This window comes from Muscardinus avellanarius (assembly GCF_963383645.1).
Source record: "Muscardinus avellanarius genome assembly, chromosome: 2".
NCBI lineage: Eukaryota > Metazoa > Chordata > Mammalia > Rodentia > Gliridae > Muscardinus > Muscardinus avellanarius.
Window position 1 is genome coordinate 199455699 of NC_137787.1, and position 22991 is coordinate 199478689.

At 45.0% G+C, this 22991-nt stretch overlaps 1 protein-coding gene across 1 annotated transcript in view; it reads left to right on the forward strand.

Annotated features, from left to right (window-relative positions):
* The window catches only part of MYO16 (myosin XVI), a gene marked incomplete at both ends in the record, with an annotated part of 497659 nt that overhangs the window by 457806 nt on the left and 16862 nt on the right, over window positions 1-22991 (forward strand). The window contains 2 exons of the mRNA XM_080689777.1: window positions 7613-7771; window positions 14139-14230. Of these exons, the coding sequence (XP_080545903.1) occupies window positions 7613-7771; window positions 14139-14230 (251 nt within the window). The remainder of the gene's footprint in view (window positions 1-7612; window positions 7772-14138; window positions 14231-22991) is intronic.

Sequence of the window (22991 nt, forward strand, 5' to 3'; positions counted from 1 at the left end):
TCCATACCGCACACCATAGGATGCCCAGATCATGGGTTTCTTCCTACACACTGCAATATGCTTTGCAGAATTCCTGGCCTCTACCCACTTAGCGCCAGTAGCTCCCCACCCGGTTGTGAGAACTAATAATGTCTCTAGACATTGCTAAGTCGCCCCTGGGGGGCACAATCGCCTCCTGTGGAGAGGCAGGTCTAAAAGAATCACACCCACCCAGCATGATATTTTAGTCATAGAAGAATTATCATAACAAGTGAAAAAAATGTTTTTATTAACGTTTAGAGACTTGCTAGAACCCTCTCACTAGATTAAAATTCAATTTAAAAGTGTCTACAGTGCATACTTTTATTTAATAATCATAAGGTAAAAACCAAAACTTTATCTTTGAGTCACATCCTGATGTGATTCATTTCTCCCCGTACCTGTACAAACAGCACTGGGCAGAGGCCACACAGAAATCCTGTTTATAGTCTAAAAGAAAATCCCTAGGTATTCAAACCAACCGGGCTTACCCTGCACATAACCAAAGGATGGGCCGAACTCACAGCCACGTACGTCAGGAGATACAGAGACACAGAAACGTCTCGGACAGGCCTTGAACTCCTTGGAAGGACTCCCCTTCCCTCTTCTTGCTTAGATTCATGGCAGGGCTCAGATCTTTTCTTTCAGTGTAACTTTTCTTTACCCTTCAAAGGCATGGAGGCAGAAAAGGCTAAGCGGCTGTCTACACGGCGTCATTCCCAAAATTCTCCACCGCGTATGCTTCCTGTGAAGTGCCGGGATCCTCTTCGGCGGCTCCTGCCTGAGCCCGTGTGCTTCAGCCCTGAGACGGGAGCGCTCTGAGCCAGGGCGCCGCGACCCCACTGCACTCAGCGGCACTGCACAGCAGTCCCGTGACCCAGGCTGCCTGGGTTTGACCCTATTGTGTTTGAATCTAGAAATCAACAAGTCAAGGCAGAGGTGTGGTCGTATTTGGGCTTAACTGAGAGTAAAGGTGTTTACGAGCAGACATTGGCACATGATGTAGCGAGCCCCCACTGCCCTGGCGAATGTGGACGAGTAACAGCGGCTCCCAAGCGGGGCCGTCCACACCTAGGCGGAAGCTGGCTCAGCTGCCGGCTCCTTCCTCAGCTCGCTCCCCAGGGTGGCACTAGGAGGCACACGGCCAGGTAGAGGCAAGGGAGAGAACTGTGGGTCCTTTGCAGCAGCAGGAGAGCTAATGGGGAGGACCTCCCACGGCGGAGCTGAGCACCAGGGAGGAGTGTCACTGGACAGCAGAGCCCTCCTGTGCAGTCTGCATCCAGCTGAAAGGCCGCCTAGCTGTGGGGGGTGCTCAGGAAAATGAGCCTCCCCAGACGCCGCAGGGACGGACCTGTGTTCATCTTCCAAACAGGCGGAATCCTGAACTTCACGAGTTATGACGATGCACGTTAACATCAGGTGCCATGTCGAGCAGAGACCTGGCACCTGCCGGACGCTCGGTGCTATTGGCTCCTTGGAGGGCAGTGGCCATAGGTGTGGGTGGACCGCTCATCTGAACGTCCTGCATCAAGAAAGACTTGTTCCTTTATTCCAGTCCAGAGCCACCCTTAAATAGATCTATTTTTATTAAAAAAAAAATTAAGAAGCCGAGTGTGGTGGTACACACTTGTAATCCTAGCACTTGGGAGGCTGAGACAGGAGGATCGCAGGGTCACAGCCAGCCTCAGCTACTTAGTGAGGCCCTGCACAACCTAGTGAGATCCTGTTTCAAAAAGAAACAATAAGGCTAGGAGTATAGCTCAAAGGTAAAATGCCCCGAGTTTTACCCCCAGTACTGAAAAAAATATCTTTTTTTTTTTTTTTTTGGTTGTCCTGAGGATGGAACCCAGGGGCCTTCTACCTATTTTATATTTTATTTGGAAACAGGGTCTCTTAAGCCAGCACGGCTGGCTTCGAACCTGCGCGATCCTCCTGTCTCCGCCTCCCAAGCGCGGGGATTACAAACGTGCGCCACCACACCCAGCTAAAAAAAAAATCTTAAGAAAACCCAAGCATCTAATGTAAGGATCACAGCCAAAATTGTATAACACATTGTTAAATATCTCTTGGCTGAAAGTGAACCTGCTGATTGGAAATATGTTTAAACTTTAATAGCCAAAATGAAGTTTTGACCCTAATTTTAATGCAACAATTTTAATTGTCTGTGAGGTAGAAATCTGTTATGAAGAAGGGTCATCTCATACCAAGTGTCCAGGAGTGTCTCCAATGATGCTCCTTCTGCCACGAGATACACCACCACCATCTCTGGGGACCCTGCAGGTAACTCGGCACTCCCGACTCTCAGTAACCTCCACTCCCTCAGAACAAAGTCTCCATCCTTCCTGGCTGGACGCTGGCACTCCTGGGCTCCCAAGTGCCTGACTCCTTAGGATGCTCTTGCCTGGTTCCTTCAAGGAGTGAGCTCCTTCCTGCCCCGGGGTCTTCACGCCTGCGCACACCTGCTTCTCCTCCTTCCCTGGGTAGAAGTGCCACCTCCTGGGGACATGGCCTTGACCCACCCTGCCCCAATCCCTGATGACTCACGCAGCAGAATCACAGCTTCTCAGTTTCAGCCTGTTCCAGAATTGCTCACTGGCGGGAGCTAAAGCCGCTCAGATCCACCTCGCTCCCCACCTTAGCCACACTCTACACATGCTAGCTGTACTCAGGTTTTGTCTATTTTTTTTTTTCATGTACAAGGGAACAAGCAACCACAATGACCCATGGGTCATTTAAATAGGAAGCCTTCTAGTTGCTGTTTGAAGCCATGGCCATTTTGAAATTAAATGTATTCTGATGGATATGCAAAAACCATAGGAATTAAACACACTTCTGGGGTGCTATGAGACATTTTGGTACATGCGTACACTGTAAAATGTTTAGATCCGATTAAATGCATCTGTCTCCTCAAGCATTTATTATTTCTTTATGGCTAAATCATCCAAAATCCTTTCTTCCAGCTTTAAGAAATTCACAGGACATCAGTAGTCATTTTACTTGTGTGATAGCTCATCAGAATTTCTAACACTAGCCGGGCGTGGTGGCCCAGGCTTGTAATCCCAGTACTTGGGAGGCTGAGACAGGAGGATCGCACAGGTTCGAAGCCAGCCTCAGCTACTTAGTGAGGCTCTCAGCAATTTAGTGAGACCCTGTTTCCAAATAAAATATAAAATATGTCTAGGAGTATAGCCCTGAGGTAGAAAGCCCCTGGGTTCTACCCCAGTACCATACACACAAAAAATTTCTAACACCTGTCTAAATGTAACTTAGTACCCTTGAATTAAGCTTGCCCCATCCCATCTCCCTTCTCTTTAAACCCCGAGCTTTAGGTCACTCCCGTTCTCCTCTCAAGTCCTATAAGATCAATGTTTTTAGATCCCACATATGAGAGATTATACAGCACTTCTCTTTCTGTCCCTGGCTTATTTAATTTAACATAATGACCTACAGCTACATCTCTGTTGTAGAAAAGGCTGTAACTTCATCCTTTGTTATGGCTGCTTACTACCCCAGTGTGTCTGTGGACCACATTTTCTTTACTAGTTCTCAGCCGATAGATAAACATGTAGGCTGTTTCCACTTCCTGGTTATTGTGGATAGTGTCTCAGTGAACATGGGCATGCAGATGCCCCTCTCTGTGTCTGTCTGTCTGTCTGTCTGTCTGTCTCTCTCTCTCTCTCACACACACACACACACACACACACACACACACACACACACACTTCATTTCCCTTGGATACACAGCCAGTGCTGGAGTGGCTGGATCATACGCCAGCTCTACCTGTAATAATTTCAGGAACCGACATACAGGCTTTGCAGACTCACATAGCTTTCCGTCGGGCTGTTGTAACTCACATCAGCACCTCCTCCGAGTCCTCATCAGAACTGCTCACCTTTTGACCTTTGGTCGTGGCTTTCTCGCTGGATGGAGGAGACACCCCCTTGTGGTTCTGATGTGCATTTTGCTGATGATGAGTGCTAGCCATGTCTTCTTTGGAGAAACATCTGTGCAGGTCTCTTGCCCACCTTTTAGCCAGGTTGCTTACCGCCCTTGAGTTCTGAGTCCCCCGTGTCTTCTGAAATTGCGCCTTGTCACAGGCCCAGTCACAAGCATTTTCCCCTTCCTCAGGTATCTCTTCCTTCAGATAATCATTTCCTTTGCCGTGTAGAAGCGTTTGGTTTGATGCAATCCTGTGTGTCTCGTGCTGCTCTTGTTTTCTGTCCTATTTGGGTCTTGTCTAAAACTCCTTGCCCGCCCAGGGTATAAAGTATTCCCCTGTGTTCTTTCTGGAAGTTCTCTTCTATCCATTTTGAGCTATTTTTGTAGTTGTTGAGACAGAGATCTGGTCTCATTCTACTGTCTGTGGGTACCTAATTTTCCCAGTACAGTTTTTGGAAGGACGTCCTTTCTCCAAAGCGTGTTCTGATCACCCTGCAGCAAGTCACTCGGCCCCGTGTGTGTCTGTACTCCTTAGCTCTCCATTCTGAGCTGCGTTTCTGTTTCTGTGCAGTGCCATGCTGTTTTAATTCTGCTGGCTTTGTGGCATATTTTGAAGCCAGGTTGCGCAGTGCCTCTTGCTTTGTTCTTTTTGCTGAAGAATGCGTTGGCTATTTGGAAACTTTTAATGGAAGCTCTGATCGTTTTTTGGCTTCACTTTATCAACCCCGTGCTTTTTTTATATCTAGATTTTTCCACATGGTCCTTTCTGGGCAGAGAAATCTCGGTGAGATTGTGAATGTCTCTGAGCGCCCCCTGCAGGTGACCTGGCCAAGGCCCTGACCAACGGGTGGGAAGACTTGGTGGGCACATGGCGGGCAGGTTGCAGGCAGAGGGCATGGCGTGCACACCACAGCACTGGGACGTGTGTCCAGGTGGAGCACTGGGATCCGCCCCTTTGCCTGTAGTACCATGTGCTGTAGACCCCAAGGAGCCAGAGGAGAAAGTGTCACAGAGAGAAGAGGGTCGAGGGTTGGGAAGGGCGGCGTCAAGGCCAGCCTTGAGAGTCAGGCTGGAGGGCTGCTGTTTCCCCTCTCCTTCTCCTTCCTTCCTCTGCCTTTCTCCCTCCTTCTTCCTCCTTTATTTCTTCCCATTTTGGGGAGTAGGTACTGGAGATTGAACCAGGAACATTCTACCTCGGAGTTAAACCCACAGTGTTATTTCTTGTTCTTTATTTTGAAACAGGGCCTCACTACGTTAGAGAGGGCATCACTAAGTAGCTAAGACTGGCTGCGCGAACCTGTAAGCCTCCTGTCTCAGCCTCCCAAGGACTGGGATCACAAGCACGCACCACCACGCCTGGCTTCCTTCCTCCTTTAGAGTTTAGACAATAGCAATTCATTCAAGAGTTTAAGCATGGAATGACGAAATTTAACTTGTCTTTTGGTAAAAAAAAAAAAAAAAAAAAAAAAAGAACAGTAATAAGGATATAAGGGTCAGAGCTCGATTCTACCTCCTTCCGGCTGTGACTCTGAGTAACCTCAAAGCAGAACACCACCTCTGCCCTTGGGGGCCTGGTGGTTGGGTCAGGGGTGAGAGCACCCTGTCCTGCCATAAGCAAAATGTAATAATGCAAATCAAGCTTATTATCCCCTTTGAGCAACTTGTTAGCCTACAACTTTTGAAAGGCTTAACGTTAAGACACTGAGAATCCGCTGTGTACCAGTAAGACGAACAGACCCAGAACACGCAGCCTCAGGTTCAGTCAGAAGCCACCCAGAGGCTGGAGATTTGGAGGATTTTGTGAAGCAGGAGTCAGTCCAGGTGCACGTGGGCAGTGAGCGAGGAACCCACGCAGGGGAGGGGCAGGCGCCTCCGACATGAGGGGCCGCTGGGCTTGGTCCGCACACTGGACACGTGTGGACGTTGTCTGAGGACTGAGCGGAAGCTGGGACAGCCTGTCTCTCAGACCGTGTTCAGGGGCCGGAGCATTTGCTGTATTTTACTGTATCAATATTCCACGGCTTGTAAATACTGTTATTGGTATGTTGGAGATGGAGAGTGATACAAGCGTCCGCCCGCCTCCCGCTCCGGTCCCTCAGCGTGCCCTGGGGTCGGCCGTGACCCCTTAATCTGGGCTCTTGCCTCCCCTGATGCCGTTTCCCCTCCCTGGCTCCCTCTCCCAGCCCCATTTCAAGACTCCACTGGCCTCTTTCCTCTGTCTTGCTTCTGTTCCTGTAGTTCCACATATGAGAGGAAGCACAGGACTCTTGACTCTCTGGGACGGGCTCACTCCCTTAGCGGGAGGCCGTCCAGTCCCCTCCAGCTCCTGGAGAGGCGTGCGCGCTGTGCTCTTCATGGCTGAGTAGGATTCCCGTGCACTAGACCACATTTTCTCAATCGAGGCATCTGTTGACAGACTGCAGAGTTTTTAAGGAGCCTTTGTTTGGCTAAATGCCTGTGTTCACACATCTACGAACGTGCGGTGCAGAGCACACACCGACTGTTTAAGGAATGCGTTAGTGTTCAGAATGCCCTATAGTGTACATGAAGTTTAGTTTTCAAAAATGGATAATAAAATGTGTTTATTCGTGTTGAAAATATACGTCTTTTTTTATTTTTTTGCAGTACTGGGGATGGACCCAGGGGCATTCTACCTCCAAGCGACACCCCCAGCCCTATCTTTTTATTCTTTATTTTGAAACAGGGTCTCACTAAGTTGCAAAGGGCCGCAATAAGTAGTAGCTGAGGCTGTCCTCGAACCGTGATCCTCCAGTCTCAGCCTCTCGAATGCTGGGATTACAAGCATGCGCCACCACATCTGGCTCATATTTCTTATTTTTAAAAGTTATAGTATTGCCTTACTATTGAATCTAAAACAGCAAACACCTGATATTAATGTATTGCCTTCTTAAAATGGGCAATGCTATGACAAGTTATCTGATCTATGACATCAAAATTCCGTATAAGTCAGGGGTGACGGGACATTCCTGTTTTCACAATACTTGGGAGGCTGAGAAAGGAGGATCGCGGACTCCAAGCCAGGGATTGGGGACTTTGTGAGACACTGTCCCACTCTAAATAAAAACAGCTAGGTCTATAGCTCAGAGATAGATTACTCCTGGGTTCACACCACAAAGAAAAAGAAAAAATAAATAATTCTCTATAAATATGCTTAAAATGATAATTTATAAAATTAATTTGCACTACTTAATGATTTTCTTTATGTTTAAAAAGGTTGTGGCAAATTTGATAAATATTATATAAACCCATAAATTTGATTAGGAATTACTATTTATTTTATTTTTTATTTTTATTTTTTATTTTTTTGGTGGTACTGGGGTTCCTGGAAACCCTTCTACCTCCGGGTTACACTCCCAGAATATATATATATATATATATATATATATATAATTTTTTTTTTTAATTTGGAAACAGGGTCTCTTAAGCCAGCGTGGCTGGCTTCGAACCTGCACGATCGTCCTGTCTCTGCCTCCCAAGCGCGGGGATTACAAGCGTGCGCCACCACGCCCGGCTGGAATTACTATTTATTTTAAACATAATTCACTTTTAATTTGATAAATCTTCTTCCAATCTTCTAGCTATTTTTGGTACACTTTATCATGTAACAGTAATATTTTCTAAAATTGGTTTCAGGTTTTGAAACTAACATGAACCTAACTAGCCGGGACGATTCTGCTGCGTCAGAAATGGCTTTGGAGTCTCAAGATAGAAATGCCAATAACCATGGAATTCAGTTACCCCATTCACTGTCTAGTGCCATCACTGCTGAAAATGGAAACCCAGGCTCAAATGGTAAGCACTTTTAAACTCAGAGGGAAGGGATGGAAGTTTTAAGCCTGCGTTAACTTTGTAGGAAGAATTAATTCAAAACATAAAATGGAGCAGGCTTTATAACTGGAAAATAGAATATAGAACGCAACTCGTGCCCTAGATGTGGTCGCCAGTGCGTTGGTGCTGAGGCTCAGAAATTAAAATTGCACTGACTGTTGGTTGACTTTTCAGAAATGTGACACCGTGTTCATCCATAAGAACCAGCGTGAAACGAGTTTAAACTGAGAAGCAAGAGATGGATGCGCTACCAAAATTTTCTATTAAAAAAAACTGTGTGTGTGTGTGTGTGCGCGCGCGCGCGCACGTGCGCCCCAGTGTGTGTGTGCCACTGGAGCATTCTACCTCTGAGCTACACCTCTAGCCCTGTTTTATTATTTTATTTGGAAACAGGGTCTCACTAAGTAGCTGAAGCTGGCCACGGACCTGCAATCTGCCAAATCCTGCGATTATAGCCATGTGCCACCATGCCTGGCTAAAACTTTTTTTTTTTTTTAATGTGAAGGAAATAACACTGAATGGATGTGAACGCCTCACTGCCTTGAGGTGTTTGAAGTTTGTTAACAAGTGTAGAGGCTGACTTGGCTTCAAGTATCCAAAACTGTATAAACAAATACTTTCTCTTGAACATAAAAACAAAAACAGATAAGCCTACAACTTTTAGTAATAGTAGACAGTAAAATCCAGAGAACACCCAGAGGAGGTAGACAAATGTTTATGTTTAGTCTGACTAAAGGCACTGGAGAACTTTCCCGATGGAGAGCTACTGGAAGGGACTGAAGTGTGGACCAGAGGTGACATTAGTCCAGTCAAGGAGGACTAGGCCTTGTTCCAGGGACATGGGAGCACTGCCTCGCTAGCACAGGTGTGCTTCTGCCTGTCAGGGTTCTAGGGATGGAGTCCAAGTCTTGGGCCTCCCAACGTGTTCCAAAGCCTGAGCGTGAATTGGCCCAGTGCTGGACTGAGATGCTCCGGGAGTGACGAGGCCCACAGACACCCGGGAGAGGATTGTGAAGCTACCCCAAGGAGAAGAATAGCAGCCCCGGCTCCAAAGCTGGCTTACAAACCACACTAAGTCCAACACACAATCAAACTAACCCGACATAGAAGAACCCAAAATAAGAAGGGGCAGCGCCCACAAAGAGCAGTGATGGCAGCCTATCCGCAGGGGCTAGAAGGAGAGGAGGTCAGAGATGTGCACCTGAAAAGTATATTTACCTGCCCCATAGAGATAAAACAAGAAGTCAGTACGAATGGGAAGTCAAAAAGCAATCAAATGAAACTTCTGAAAGAAAAATACCTGGTAATAAAATGAAATATAATAAAGGATACAATGAAATAGAGAGAGAATAGAATTGAATTTAACTAGACACCGTTGTTTAAAACAAAGCAAAGTCAGAAAGGGATGCAGAAGATGATACAGGAGACAAGTGCTTTAATGAATTCTGGGAAATGGATTAAAGACATAAGGACACGTGAGAAGGGTCGTTGGCTCTTGGGGGAGAGAAGGGGCTTCATGCGTGGGCCCAGACAGCGCTTGTTGACGAGGGCTGGAGAGGTTTCCAACCCAGGCATGAACTCTGCGGTCCGCACGCAGGAACAGTACTGTGCCAGTAACACGAGGTGCAAACACATTGCAGGAAGTGAAAACGTCAGAGGGCAAGTGTGACTCTGCCTCGGTGGCTTTTTGGGGAAAGGGACAGAAAACAGAGGAGTGTGTGCCAGAGCCCGGGACAAGGCTGGAGAGGGCTGGGAGGGGCCGGTGGGGGCGCTCTCGCAACATGCCTGCACCTGGTGTTATTTGCACACTGGTGATACTTCCTGTTCATTGTCCAGATGAAGGAGAAAAGAAGTACCTCTCTAGATTACCAGTGGGCTTCAGGAGGGAAAAATCACACTATCAACGAAAACCAAAGTAGTCTCACAAACACCCATGAAACCAGGATGAACGCGAGGGGCGCAGCGAGTCTCCTCACAGAGGGAAGAGGATGGCCAACTGTGTGTCTGACGAGAGGAGAAAGGCTGCAAACCAGTGCTAAAATGTCAAGAAGGTAGAAATAAGACCAAAAAACAAACACCGGGAAAGTAGAAGGAAAAATATAATAAAGGCAAAAGTATAACTACTAAAATATAAAAGGAACAAAAAACCCTGGGTTGGTTCTTCGAAGAAAGAAAAGCTTCCTAAAAGCATGCGCAGGCCTGGTGCTCCTCTTGCCAGGGTGACAGAGGCCATGAATGTGGCCGTGGGTGACAGAGAGCAGGTCCTAGGGAGGGGACGCCACCCAAGCTGGGGAGCAGTGTGTACAGTGTAAATAAGATGAGACAAGAAGGGACGAAGGCGGTAGGGAGGAAGGGAGGGTCCTCTCACCAAAACATTTCATTTATCTGTGTTTTGAATGAAGAGACAAAAGCTAAGGTTTGGGAGAGGGTCCTAGAAAATTTAACACAAGAAGCCATGAGTTTTACACTAAAAATTAAACCCCAAAACCAACTGAACAAACGAAAAATTTTCTAGACCAAAATGGCAATGTCCATAGAATACGCTCTTTGAACTTAATAACAGGAAAATAAGTCTCTAAAAAGAGGAGGCTTCTCCACTTCTGCCTGGACCATGGACGGCTGGACGGGCCCACACCCTGGAGCACAGTCTCCCTCATGTGCTTACAGGGATTTTAAACAGAGCCGGAACCATACTGTCATTAAGTGAAGATCCCTGGAAAATCTCAAGAGTTATGTGCACAGAAGAAAAATGATTTCAGTCAGGGGATGCAGTCTCTCAGAGTGACTTGATGTGTTTATGGGGATGGACGTTTGTGAAGACCATGATTCTCTACATGCCTGACGCTTTCCCCAGCATCACTAGAACATCCGGGCTGCGCCCTGCGTGCACAGCCTCTCAGCGAGCATCTGCCATTGAAGCAGTGCCGCGGGTTACGAGGAGCCAGGAGGGGCTGTGCACAGGGCAGAGCCAGGGACCCGCGCCTCGGGGCAAATGGAGTGGGTCTCCATACCTGCAACATAGGATGCTTATGTGAGCAGAGCAATTCTCAGTGAAGTTATTAGTACAGAATCCTAAGGCATACAGGACAGTCTGTTTCCTTCCTAGATAAAAGCTCTGGATTAGAGGAACTGTTTAAAATAACTTAAAGTTCTAATAGAATCAGAAATGGTGTTATTTTCTAGGAAACGGCTTCTGTCTTGAATGCCAGTATCTGCGTGCTACTTCTGCGTCCCAGAAATAATGATCTTTTTGTTCATTTGCTGAAGTATAGTTGCATGGGTAATTGTAGCTGTCACTTACTTTAACTGCCATCTTTTCACCAATGTGAACACAGACTTGGATTTTTTTGGTATACTTAATTATTCCCTGGACTTCGGCTGTTTTTCACTAGATTAGAGAGCAGTTTTTAGTGTTAGAATGTTCTAGCTATATCAAACGAAATATTGTGAATATAAAGATGTTTGTTTTGTGGGGAAATAAAGATAAAAAAATTTCCAACAGGACATTTTATGATCAGTATGATTTTCTTTCTGGCTGCTCGATAAATAGACATTTTATCACTGAGCATCAGGAAAAAATGGCAATTAAAGTACACAGTCATTACGTTTGCGTTTGCAGTTTTCTTTCTGTGAAGATGGCCTTCTTTTTATTTGCTTTCTGTTCACCCTCCATGCACAGATGGGGTTATCTGTGCTGATGAAAGGCTGGCTCCGAGGCGGGCCTGGAGCGAGAGCCTCTGCAGATCCAGCCCCCTGCGTGCTTGCATCGACTCTGGCAATATGTTTAGCTCAGTGCAGTTAGGAGCAAAGCACACAGAACCAGGGATCCCACGCTTGGGTTCCGTCAGCTGCACCCCAGGCCAGGTCCCCAGCGCTGGCCAGGCAGCCTCTGGCTGGAGCCCATGAAATACATTTAAATACACACCCTACAACCTCTGTCTGTTCATGAGAATCATACAGATTCTCTGGAATTCATGCTGTTGTCCAAAGCAGAGTCCAAAGGCCAGAGTAAAGGAAGCAAGGCTCCACTTGGCCATCTGGAGCGGTTTGCATTTGTCTATTTTAAGCAACAGAAGATACCTTTGCAGGAAAAGAAAGATCTTGGGCAGCTACTAAGCCTTGCCCTATTCCTCCTTCTGGAAAAAAGGGTTTCAAGCCATAAGAAATCGTGTCTAGTTTAGACTTCAGAAATGTAATTAAACTTTCTCCAGTGTGGATGGCGAGTCAGGGCTGGGAGTGAAGGGTTGAGATGATCATTTCCAGTATGTTTTCTGGTCCCCTTCTGGGGCCACACCATCTCACTGGCCACCCCTGGCCAAGGGCAGCCTGATACTCCCTGCCTTATCTGGCGGGGCGCACGGCCAGGCACACCCTTCTTGGTTGGTTCAACTTTCAGTATTCTTCTTAACCTGGAATCCCAGGTGTGTTGGTGGCAGCAAGAAGCTTTGTTGAATCTCTTCTATCAGCGTGAACCCTGCCTCCTCAACCCAGTCCTTCCTGCTGCCTTGGGGTCACGAGCTCCTCCAAGTGGAGACCTCGCTCCTCCTCCTCCTGTTGCCAGGAGGCTCCTTCAGAGCATGCTGAGGAAGCTTTCCCGGTTGTATCTGCCTTGTGTTGTCGATTGGTTCCTGCATTTGTACCCTTATAATGTACACTGAATTTCTGTTTTGATTCTAAGAGCAAATTTCTTATTTCTAATTTAGTTTTGAGAAATGCTCCCCGTTTTCTTCCCCTGCCTTGGCCAGACATCAGGCCAACTGGACTTTTATTCTGCTGCTCAGTGAACCCTGAGACCACCCTATTCTGTCCCATCCCAGCAACTCCTCTCCCAGGGGCTCCTTCACATGAATTCCCAGATTTTTGGTTGTTTGGTTTTGGTTTTGCCTTCTTTCTGCTTATCTAGTTTCCTGGAATGCCATATCACAGTGTCTAAGGCCTCTGGGCTCCCTTCTGCCTCTCTGGATTCCGAATTGTTCTAACACCAACTGCTCCCTGAGATATTTTCTATATTCTGCTGTCAAGCACTCCCTGCCCAATTTCTGGCTCAGCAGGCTACCACACTGGCTAGGACCATCCTAGATCCCCAGGCTCCCGTCCTGACGTGTCCTTGAGTTCATGCTGGCCAACACTGCCCTGTGTCAGGGAAGTCAGCCTTTCAAAGGGAGATATTTGTACATGTAACCAGAAGATCAATCAGCAGGTCCTGTTGGTGTTCACAGGATTGTTCAGACTTCCCCGAGGAACTAACTCTCCTTGATAATTGGGAAAATGTGCAGTGATTTTCTAATGATTTTTAATTTAGAAATCATGTGTAAGTTTAATCAATGAAACTGTGTAGTTAATTATGTTTTCAGATGAGAGAGGAGTAATTGCTTTAGTATTCAGTGTTCTCTGGATAAAGTTCATTCAATTGGGCAGTTATTTCCCTTTTTATCTGTGTTTATTCACAGTCACTTGGGGCAATACATGACCCCCATCACGATGGCTCTCAAACATCTTACAGAAATAGATTTGCCCTCAGGTTCCAATAGCAGTGTCTGGGGACATGTTGAGTTGTCTTGAATCAGGGTGCCAGTACTTGAGGAGAAGACTTCAGGGATGCTGAGAAACACCCCATAGTGCACAGGAGCGCCCCACAAAAGAGCATTATACGGCCCCAGGTGCTGAGGCTGAGAAAGGTGGCATCTATTGAAGGATCATTAGTAAAGTCTCCTGGTGCCTCGTGAGGACGTCTGTGTCACTTGGGGAAGGGCATGTCAAGTGCCTTAAGCTCACAAGTGACCCCGTGTAAGTGGCTAGCAATCCACACGTGCCAAGTGGCAGCTTGCCTTTCCCTGCGGCCCCGCCCACCTCCTCCCTGGTTTGTGTATTAGCGGTCATCAGCAGCCTCCACACTGGGCACCTCCTTTCTGGCTTTAGTGCCCTCTCTTTCCCCCATACCTAGAGCCGAGGTTCACTCCACCTCCACCTCTGTGGCCGTCCAGTGGGCTACCCCTCCTTGGCCATGTGCTCCCCCCCCATTGAGCTTCTCAACCCACTATCCTCTAGGAACCAGCCTCTCGTCCCCTGCAGATTTTCTGGGCTCACTTTTGTGCTAGTATGATGTATCACTCTGTTATCATGTTGTCTCCCCTGTCAGCTTATCTCCTCTTTTACTACGTGAGACTGTGGCAATACTTGTATTACCTGGTTCCACTGCAAAATTTTATCATTCAAAGAGTGTTTACGGACGTTTCAACCCACGACATACAATGATGTTAGTTTATTACTGTAAGTACAAAAGTCACGTGGAGGAAGGCGGACCCCTAAACCTCGGTGTTGTCCTCCGCAGGCTTACCAGATGACGACGGATACTCCAGGTTGTGTGGCAGCGGCACGGTGATGTCGTCGTTTCAGAGACACCGGGAGAGTCACAACACTCAGGTAAGGACGCGGCGTGTCCACCTGTGCCATAAATGTGACGGCAAGTTAGGACGAGTGTCCACGCGGTCATGACCAATACGCTTCCCACCTCTACCAGCCTCCTCTCTCCACTCTTGCAACTAACTCTGATTTGCTGCATGTTTCCAGAATGAAAAAGGAAAAGAATGTCCAAACAAGCTATCAGTTTAAAGTGGGATACCATAAACGTGACTCATGTGTGGTGCTCTAAAATTGCGATCAGGTGGTAGTGATTTAAAGTCTGCTGAAAGAGGTTGGTGTGTTTCCTGCATTTGACCTTGGCTAAAATAGAAGATGAGACCTGGCCACGACACGGAGATAGAACTGCGAAGCGCCTCTGGCATGCCATTAACTCTGCTAGCACCCGGGTTCCGTGCAACCCAGCTGCGTTTAGTACAGACGATGCTGAAGTCACAGCGAGTCCAGCTTTCCCCCACCACAGACTTCATGTCCGTGCTCCTTGGCTTGGCCTTGGCAATTTCACCAGAATAAAGATTGCTCAAGAGAAAACAAAAACATCAGTATTTTTAGAAATAGAGATGATTGCTAGAAGAGAATATAGTATCATATTTTTAAATATTACTTTAAGCAATTATCTTTTAAGAAGATGTGGCATTGCATTCAAAGTGCTACTCAAACCAACAACTATAAAGTGATTGTTAACAATACATTAAAATATCATTGCTTCAACAACAATATTCTTATCTTAGATGAGCTTGCAGCTTATTTTTTATGTCAAACATCTTCATAAAAATATAAAAATATTTGAGCTGAGAATCCAGGTGTGTGTGTGTGTATGTGTGTGTGTGTGTGTGTGTGTGTGTGTGTGTGTGTGTGTGTGTGTTTTACTGGGAATTGAACCAAGAGGCATTCTACCTCTGAGCAACTCCCCCAGCCCTTTTTACTTTACTTCCAAAAAAAATTATTACTGAGTTGCTGAGAGCCTTACTAAGTTCCCGAGGCTGAATTGAACCTGTGATCCTCCTGTCTCAACTGCCCAAGGACTAGGATTACAGGCATATGCCACCACACCTGGCTGCAGATTTTTTAAAAATAAAATTGACTATCTGAGTAATGATCAGCTTTCATCAGAATATCTGGAATTATGTCGGCTTTGCCACATTATCAGTTGAGTATTTTCTAAAGAGCACTGATGAGATAGTAAAGAAAATCAATAATTTTAATCTTAAAAATAAATCTTCCAGTAGGCAGTCTGCTAGAATCGCTCACAGTGATGTACAGGCCCTGAAACGGAAAGAAAATGCTGATTAAGGGAAATAATAGATTGTCCTAATCGCCTCTCAGTCCTTAGAGACACATCTACTTCCCCTTGAAAAAGGTGCGGTGATGCGCAGGGGCTGCCTGCAGTGAAGACGGGTTTGATTCTTATTATAGAGTTGACTCTTGCCATTAGATCACAGTGACAGGCCAGCCAGCATCTTTTCCGAAGCTTTCATGCAATATAGTTCTTAGAGGAAGGAGCGATTTTAAAAGGCGGTTCATAAAATTGGTGTCTCTGAAATGGCTCCTCTGTTCTTCCTGGATTTCTCTAAGAAGTCAAGAGGGATGGGGAAAGTCAGCGGGGACCATTCCACTCCCAGTTTCAAATGGAAGATGATTTTCAAATGCAAGCATCTGATGTCACTTAGCGTCATATTCTCTACTTAGTCCCACCCCTTTTTCTGCAAATCATAGGATGTTGCTCATCTTTATGGCTGAGTAAAATTCCATTGTGTGCATAAACCAAATCCATTATCCACGTGTTGACAGACGGATAGATTGGTTCCATAATCTGGCTATTGTGAATTGTACGGCTCTAAGCATGACTATACATACATCACTCTACTATTCTGACTTTAATTCTTTTGGAAAGATAGCAGGCGTGATACAGCGGGGTCACATGATAGTTTCATTCCTACTCTTTTGAGGAGCCATCGCACTGACCTCCATAGTGCCTGACTCATTTGCAGTCTCGTCAGTAGGATATGAGCTCCTAATTCCCACATTCTCACCACAGCTGCAAACTCCTCTGAGGACACAGAAGCTACCAGGCCTCTATCTCCCGGTGCACACGCACACATGTGCACACGCACACATGTGCACACAGGCATATACACACAGAGGAAAAAGAAAGCCGTGCTTCTTTGCTTCCGTGCCTGTCATGAACACACCGTGCCGCAGCAGATTCCTTGCTGTCAAGAAGCTGGGAGAGTTATGTGACACTGTGGTTTAATGGCCACGCGGCCTCCAGAATTCATCTCCCGTGTGACAGTTATAGAGGAAGTATAAACACACAGGGGCATGCAGCATTTTAGGTTTCCCACTGATGCAATTCGCCAGGAATTCTGTAAAATCTGTCCAGTTGGGCCCGTAGCAGTGAGATTAAAGTGGACCAGAAATTGAATACCTCTTTGAGGATGTCTGTAGTTTAATTAGCATGATCAGTGATTTTAATGACCTCTTTGCTGGAACATAAAATGTGCAGATATTATTAGAGATAAAGAGGAAAGAGGCTTAGTAGTTTGCCCGGGCTCATGTGGACAGTTCACTGAGCCCACAGTTTGAGCAGATGTGAGGTGCATGTAACCTGTTTCGGTCAATGAACTAACCATGATCTGTTCAAGGGAATGGAGGAGTCATCAAGCTTTCTCAAAAATTTGGAGACGTTCTGGTTCAAAAGTGTACTTAGTCTTAGTGGATATTTGGATTTTGTGTTTTGGAGGCTGATCTTGCCTTTAACTTTCTTACCTCCTACAGTGAAGACATAAGGGTGAGAGCCCCCTGCTCCCACTCCTTGCATGACTACACAGATGTATATGAAATGGGTTGACCCGTCCACCATGGGTCCATGGTGAGCGACATAAGGATAAGGGAGGAGAGGAGACGTGGTGCCTTGGGCAACATCTGCTGGGTGGGTGGGGTGTCCAGGGCAGCAGAGGACTAGTAGACAGAGTGTACCTGCCGCCCGGCCACGCGGCCCCCAGCCCATCTGCCAGGATTTCCTGTTTGAGAGTCCAGGGTTAGTTTTCATTTTTTGCAAATTAGAATTTGACTTACACACCAACTTAATTTATTACCCACAAAATTCTTTTTACATCCAAAGAAATGTTCTTTACTAAGTGCGCGAGCTTTATTCATTCTTAGTGTAGACATAAAGCACTTTCTCATAGCAGAGCCTCAGTATAGAGTGGTTGTTTCTTTCCTCAAAGTGCAAAATATAGAAAATGTAGTTTATGTTGTGTTCCATCATAACTTTTTAGTAATTTGCAAAATATGATAGCTTTACATGAAAGGAGTAGGAATTATTTGACTTCATGCTGTTGAGAATAGCAAAAGCTGGGACACTAGCTGTATCAGAAGGCAGCTGTGTCCGCGTACGGTCGGTGTAGAAAAGGCTTAGTACATTCATGTCATGAACGATAGTAAAATGCCCATGTCCCTCCCTCCAGAGCATCGGGGATGCATAAAGCCAGCTGTGAACATGTGACCTCATGGAATTGAATGCCCTGCCCCTACAGGGAGCTGTGCAGACCCAAATCTGGAATCTCACTGGTTAGAGAAGCAGTTCAAGTTGGTTTTAGTATTTTTTTATTTATCTTGTTATCGGTGTGCTGAAGTCGTACATCTTAATGTGATACAAGATGGTAGAGGCATACATGCACACATCACTCATTTAGCTCTTCCCCAATTCCTACCCCATTCCCTCCTCATATTTGGCTTCGTGACTGACTTTGGTATGTTTGTGAATGAATGTCATGTGCATCAGATAGTTTTTGAAATAAGATAGCATTTACAGAAATAATGTGACATTTGTCTATTTAAATTTGAAGAGATTTAAAAAATGTTTTAAAGTCTGTCTACTTGTCCTGATGCAGACCTCCAGGGGTAACTGAGGAAAGGTAGACTCAGCAGTAAAGGGAATCTCAGCATCTTCCCGCCTGGAGGGGCTCTGCCCTGTGTTGCTCGGAGGGACAGCTAATCTGACATGGAAGCCCATGGGTTGTCAACAGAGCTATCGTAAGGCCGGGAAGGGATGGAAAGATGGCAAAAGGAGAAGAACTAACAAAGTGCCCAGTGATGCCCTGCCGTGAACACTGCTGCCTGGATGTCTGGGGGGGGGTCCTTGTTGACATGTGAAAATGAGGTCTTTTCTCCTTCCTTCCTTCCTTCCTTCCTTCCTTCCTTCCTTCCTTCCCTCCCTCTCACCCTCCCTCCCTCCCTCCTTTATATTTCTCTCTCTTTCTTCCTTCCTTCCTTTCCTTTTTTTCTATCTTTCATAGTAATAGGGATTGAATCCAGGGGATTCTACCACTGAACTACACCCCCAGCCCTTTTTATTTTTTATTTTGAAACAGGGTCAAGTGACTGCAAATTGTCCTTGAACCTATGATCCTTCTGAGTCCTCCTCCCAAGCACTTGGTTCTTTTTTTTTTATAAGGCGTGGCTTTTTGCCTTGTATTTATGTTACCATTTAATGTTACCAGCTTTTCTTTCTCACTTTTTATTCCTCTCAGATGCCTAGTCTCTATAGTATTACTGTGTATTTGTAATTTTTCATTTTCATTACGGGCCTTATAGAGGCAGTTTTTGGTTGCCGTGACCAAAAATACCCGACAGGAACAGTATAGATGAGGAAGGTATAGTTTGGGTCACAGGTTCAGAGGATTCAGTTCATGACCAAGAAGAGAGGAGGACAGAGGGACAGAGGAAAGCAGGAGATCAAGAGAAGGCAAGAAGACAAGGAGAGGCAGGGACAAGAGCAACCTTCAGGTCACGCCCCGTGGCCTCCAACTAGGTCAATGGATTAATCCCCCTGATGAATTCTCCAGCTGATGAGTTCAGAACCTGGCCACTCACTTATTATCTAAAATCCCCACCTCCGAGCCTCACTACTCAGGGGACCAAACATCCAGCACAAAAGCTTTGGAGAACATTCTAGATCAAGAACACAATAGGCACTTATCATATTTCTTGTAGACTTAAAGGGTTTTTTGGTTTTTAAAGAATGTAAGTTGTTGTGCGTATTGAAACCATATCCAATATTCAACATGAGAAATCGTTGATGGTCATTGGTCAAAGAGAGGCAGTCTAGCACCCAAGACCTTGATAAGTATCTCACCCGCTCCTGACACAGAGCCAGGGAAAGCATTGCTATAATCAATTCGCAGTTGATTCACACCAAGAAGTAAATTGTTATGTGGTTTGTTTTGCTGAAGCATCAAAGAAACCTTTTTGTAATGCCACATATCAACGAAATGAGAAGTTGCAGGGTATTACGTAAAAACAAAGCTTCCTTTTATATTCATTTTTTGTCAAAATGGATTTTTTAGATACAGCATGGAATCAAAATAAGCTACATATCAGATGAAATAAGGAAATAGAGATGTATTTAGTTTAATCATTGAGGGATAATTCTAAAGCACTTGTGACAAAACAGAATGTAGATAATCCTTTCTAAAAGGCCCATTTTCTCCCTCTTTCTTCTAACACACACTCTCTCTCCTCTCATCATCTATTGTTCTCTATCTGCCTATTTATCAATCTATCAACTGAACTGCAAGCAGGAGACAGCAGAGAAGGCCCTTTAGACATCCTTGCTTTGGGAGGATCAGCCGTCTGCGCATGGCATACATGCTCCGAGGCAAGAAACAAAGGCTGTAAATTCATTTGATGGGCAGGATGGTCCACAGGGGAAGGTCATGCCCTGTATAGATAAAGAGAGATTTGAGAAGTAAAAAAATGAAAAATTCTGGTGTTTTTTCTTTACTTTCCCATTATAAAATTGCACCATTTTTATAGCCTAAATGTATTTAGATGCATAGTTTTTCTAATGAAGACACTATTTATTACCAATAAAAATTCAGTTGTAAGAAACACCGAAAGAATGAGAAACCAGAGTAGCAATTGTGTTTTGTATTAAAGGGGAACATGGTATCTCCACATGTTCTCCCAGATGGAAAATCTGCAGTTACCAGTACTATTGTGGAACGACGCAGCCATACAAATGAGAAAATGTGTCTAAGTATCAAGTCTAACTTAAATAGTAATTGTATTAATATAATTAAATTATTCAAATTATAGGAATCAGAAAACAAAAAGGTCAGGAAAAAAATAAAGAAAATAACTAAATAAGAATCCAAGATCTGTTAACTTGTGCATGTAGAGAATAGTAATTATTTTTCAGGTTGTTTAAAGAAAATAGCGTGTTGAGATGCTGCCTGCAATATTGTGCATACTTAAATCTCCTTATTGTTACCGTCAGATCCATTCTTCCCAGGGTCAGTTCTCTGGATGCCAGTTCTGTCTTTAACGTTAGTAGATGTTCTCTAAACCATGTGGTCGAGGGGGTTGAATCAACAGAACCAAACACCTACCTGGACTTTGAAAAAACCTAGTAGGTATGTGAGTTTTAAAAAATATCTTATTATGTAATAGTATACATTTATGAATAAGCGCAGCACTTAGGAAAACACCCAACTTCAATGAATCTTAGCATTTGATCACATTAGCTTTAGAGCTGGATTTTTAGGAAGCAGTGTTGGAGTGCTCCGTGCACTGAAGTGGGCCATCACGACGTTAGCACAGAGCCCTCACTTATGTGTGTATTTAACTGAGTACACATGTGTTCATACATCATATACTATTCATGAGTGCTAGCCGATGCCGTGAATGTGTTTAAAATGTAAACAAACAGTACTTGGGAGGCTGAGACAGGAGAGTCACAGGTTCAAGGTTAGCCTTGGCAATATAGCAAGACCATCAGCCACCAAGGAAACTCATCTCAAAATAAAAAATAAAAAGGGCTGGGATGTATCTCAGAGGTTATACCACACACGTGAGTGTTTTCAAATATTCTCAGAACTGTTAATACTAATACATCCTCCTCCTATTTCCTAGCTGGGTTGCATGCCTTTCTTGATGATTTTAGGAATTCTTTACATATTCTGAATCATAGTCCTGGCTAGTTTCATGCACGGAAAATACTTGGCTTACTCTATTTTCCCGGTTAGTTTATCTGGAAGTTTACCGATTTTATTGATCTTTTTAAAAATTATCTTTTTATTTCATTGATTTTCCCTGTTGCTTTGCTGCCTCATTGATTTCTGTGTTCCCCCATTATTTTTTCCACTTACACTGAGTTTTATTTTTCTTTCCCTTATTTCTTAAGTAGGTAGCCTAGATTGATTTGAGGTGTTCTTGCGTTTTTTGATACAAGCATAATGTTACGGGTTTTTCTCTGAACGTTGGGTTGACTGCATCCTGCAGATCCCTGTGTGTTTTGTTTCCATCATGTTTAAACCCAAATATTTCTTATTTCCCTGGTGCCTTTGACCTTATGCTGTTCGCTTTCGAGACCTCACTTCTGAGGCCAGCTTCAGTTCTGTTCTGATCTGAAAGCAACCTTCCGGGATTCCAGCGTCCTCGCCTTTGTGGGCCTCATTTCCTTGGCTTGCTCTGTGGCCCAGGTTGTGGTCTGTTTTGGTGAAATGTCCGAGCTCTTGAAGAGTGCGCACGCTGCTGCCCTGGGCAGAGTCTATCAGGAATTTCAGTTAGGTAGAGCTGGTTGATTGCGTTCAGTCCTGGGTCTGTGCTGATTTCTTCTCTCGTTTTTCCACCAACCACTGAGGGAAGAGCATGGAGTTTCCAACTGTAACCCGGGCTTTGTCTAACTCTCCCTTCAGCTTTGCCAGTTTCTGCCTCATGTGCCTGGAAGTTCTGTTTTAGATGCATAATATATTAGGATCACGTTTGGTCAGAAGGTGCACTTATTATCATGTGGTTTTTTTATCTTATTCTTGATATTCTTTTGTTTTTCTGAAGTCTCTTCTGCAGGATTAGTAGAGCCAGACCATCATCTTTTGGCCACTGTGTGCAAGGTGTACCTTTTCAGTTTCTTCTTCACAGCAGTATTATCAAGATATAATTCCAGTATCACACAAGTCACACCTTAGCATGCAATCAGTGTCTGTTCGTAATTAGAGTTATGCAACTATCAACATAATCAATTTTAGAACTTCTCATCTCTTCACTTCAAAAAAAACCCCGTCTCTTCACTTTCCATGGATGGACATTTTTAGATTTGACTTGAGTTTGTGGAAGGTGGCGTTCAGGTGGAGCTTGCTTATTTTTACCCAATCTAACAAGCTTTCAACAGGCCGTTATATGTGCTATAACTTTTGATTTAGATGTTGCTAGTTTTACTATTATCTCCACTTTTTTCTATCTCCCTTTGATGGCTTCTATTGGAATGTTTATTAATATTCCATCTCAATTTATGTACTGGTGCGTGGACTACGTGTCTTCCCACCTATATTTCCTTATGGTAGCTTTGGCGATTTTAATGGATACATATCTTATTCCAGTCTATTTACTGGCCACCTTATTGATCCTTCTGCCCTCCACCACCCAACAGGAGCTCATCACCGCCACGTGGCTGCCCACTCGCCATGGCCCTCCCAGGCAGTGTTGTGACTTTCACTTCCCACCGTCCTATCAGGAGAGAAGCGCTGGGGCAATGAACCTTCACTGTGAGGCTCAGTGCTTACCACTCGGTTCTTCTCCTTCACCCTCAAAGTTCGAGTTTCCCTCTGGTTTCAGTTCACGTGAGCTCAGAGCTTCTTCTCTCGGGTCCTTTGTAGCACACGTGTCAGAATTCACTTGGTAATTTAAAATCTGAGCAGCCATTCTGTCTTCAGTCTATGTGTTTTAGTTATCCTCCACAATTTATTTGCTTAAGTTTACT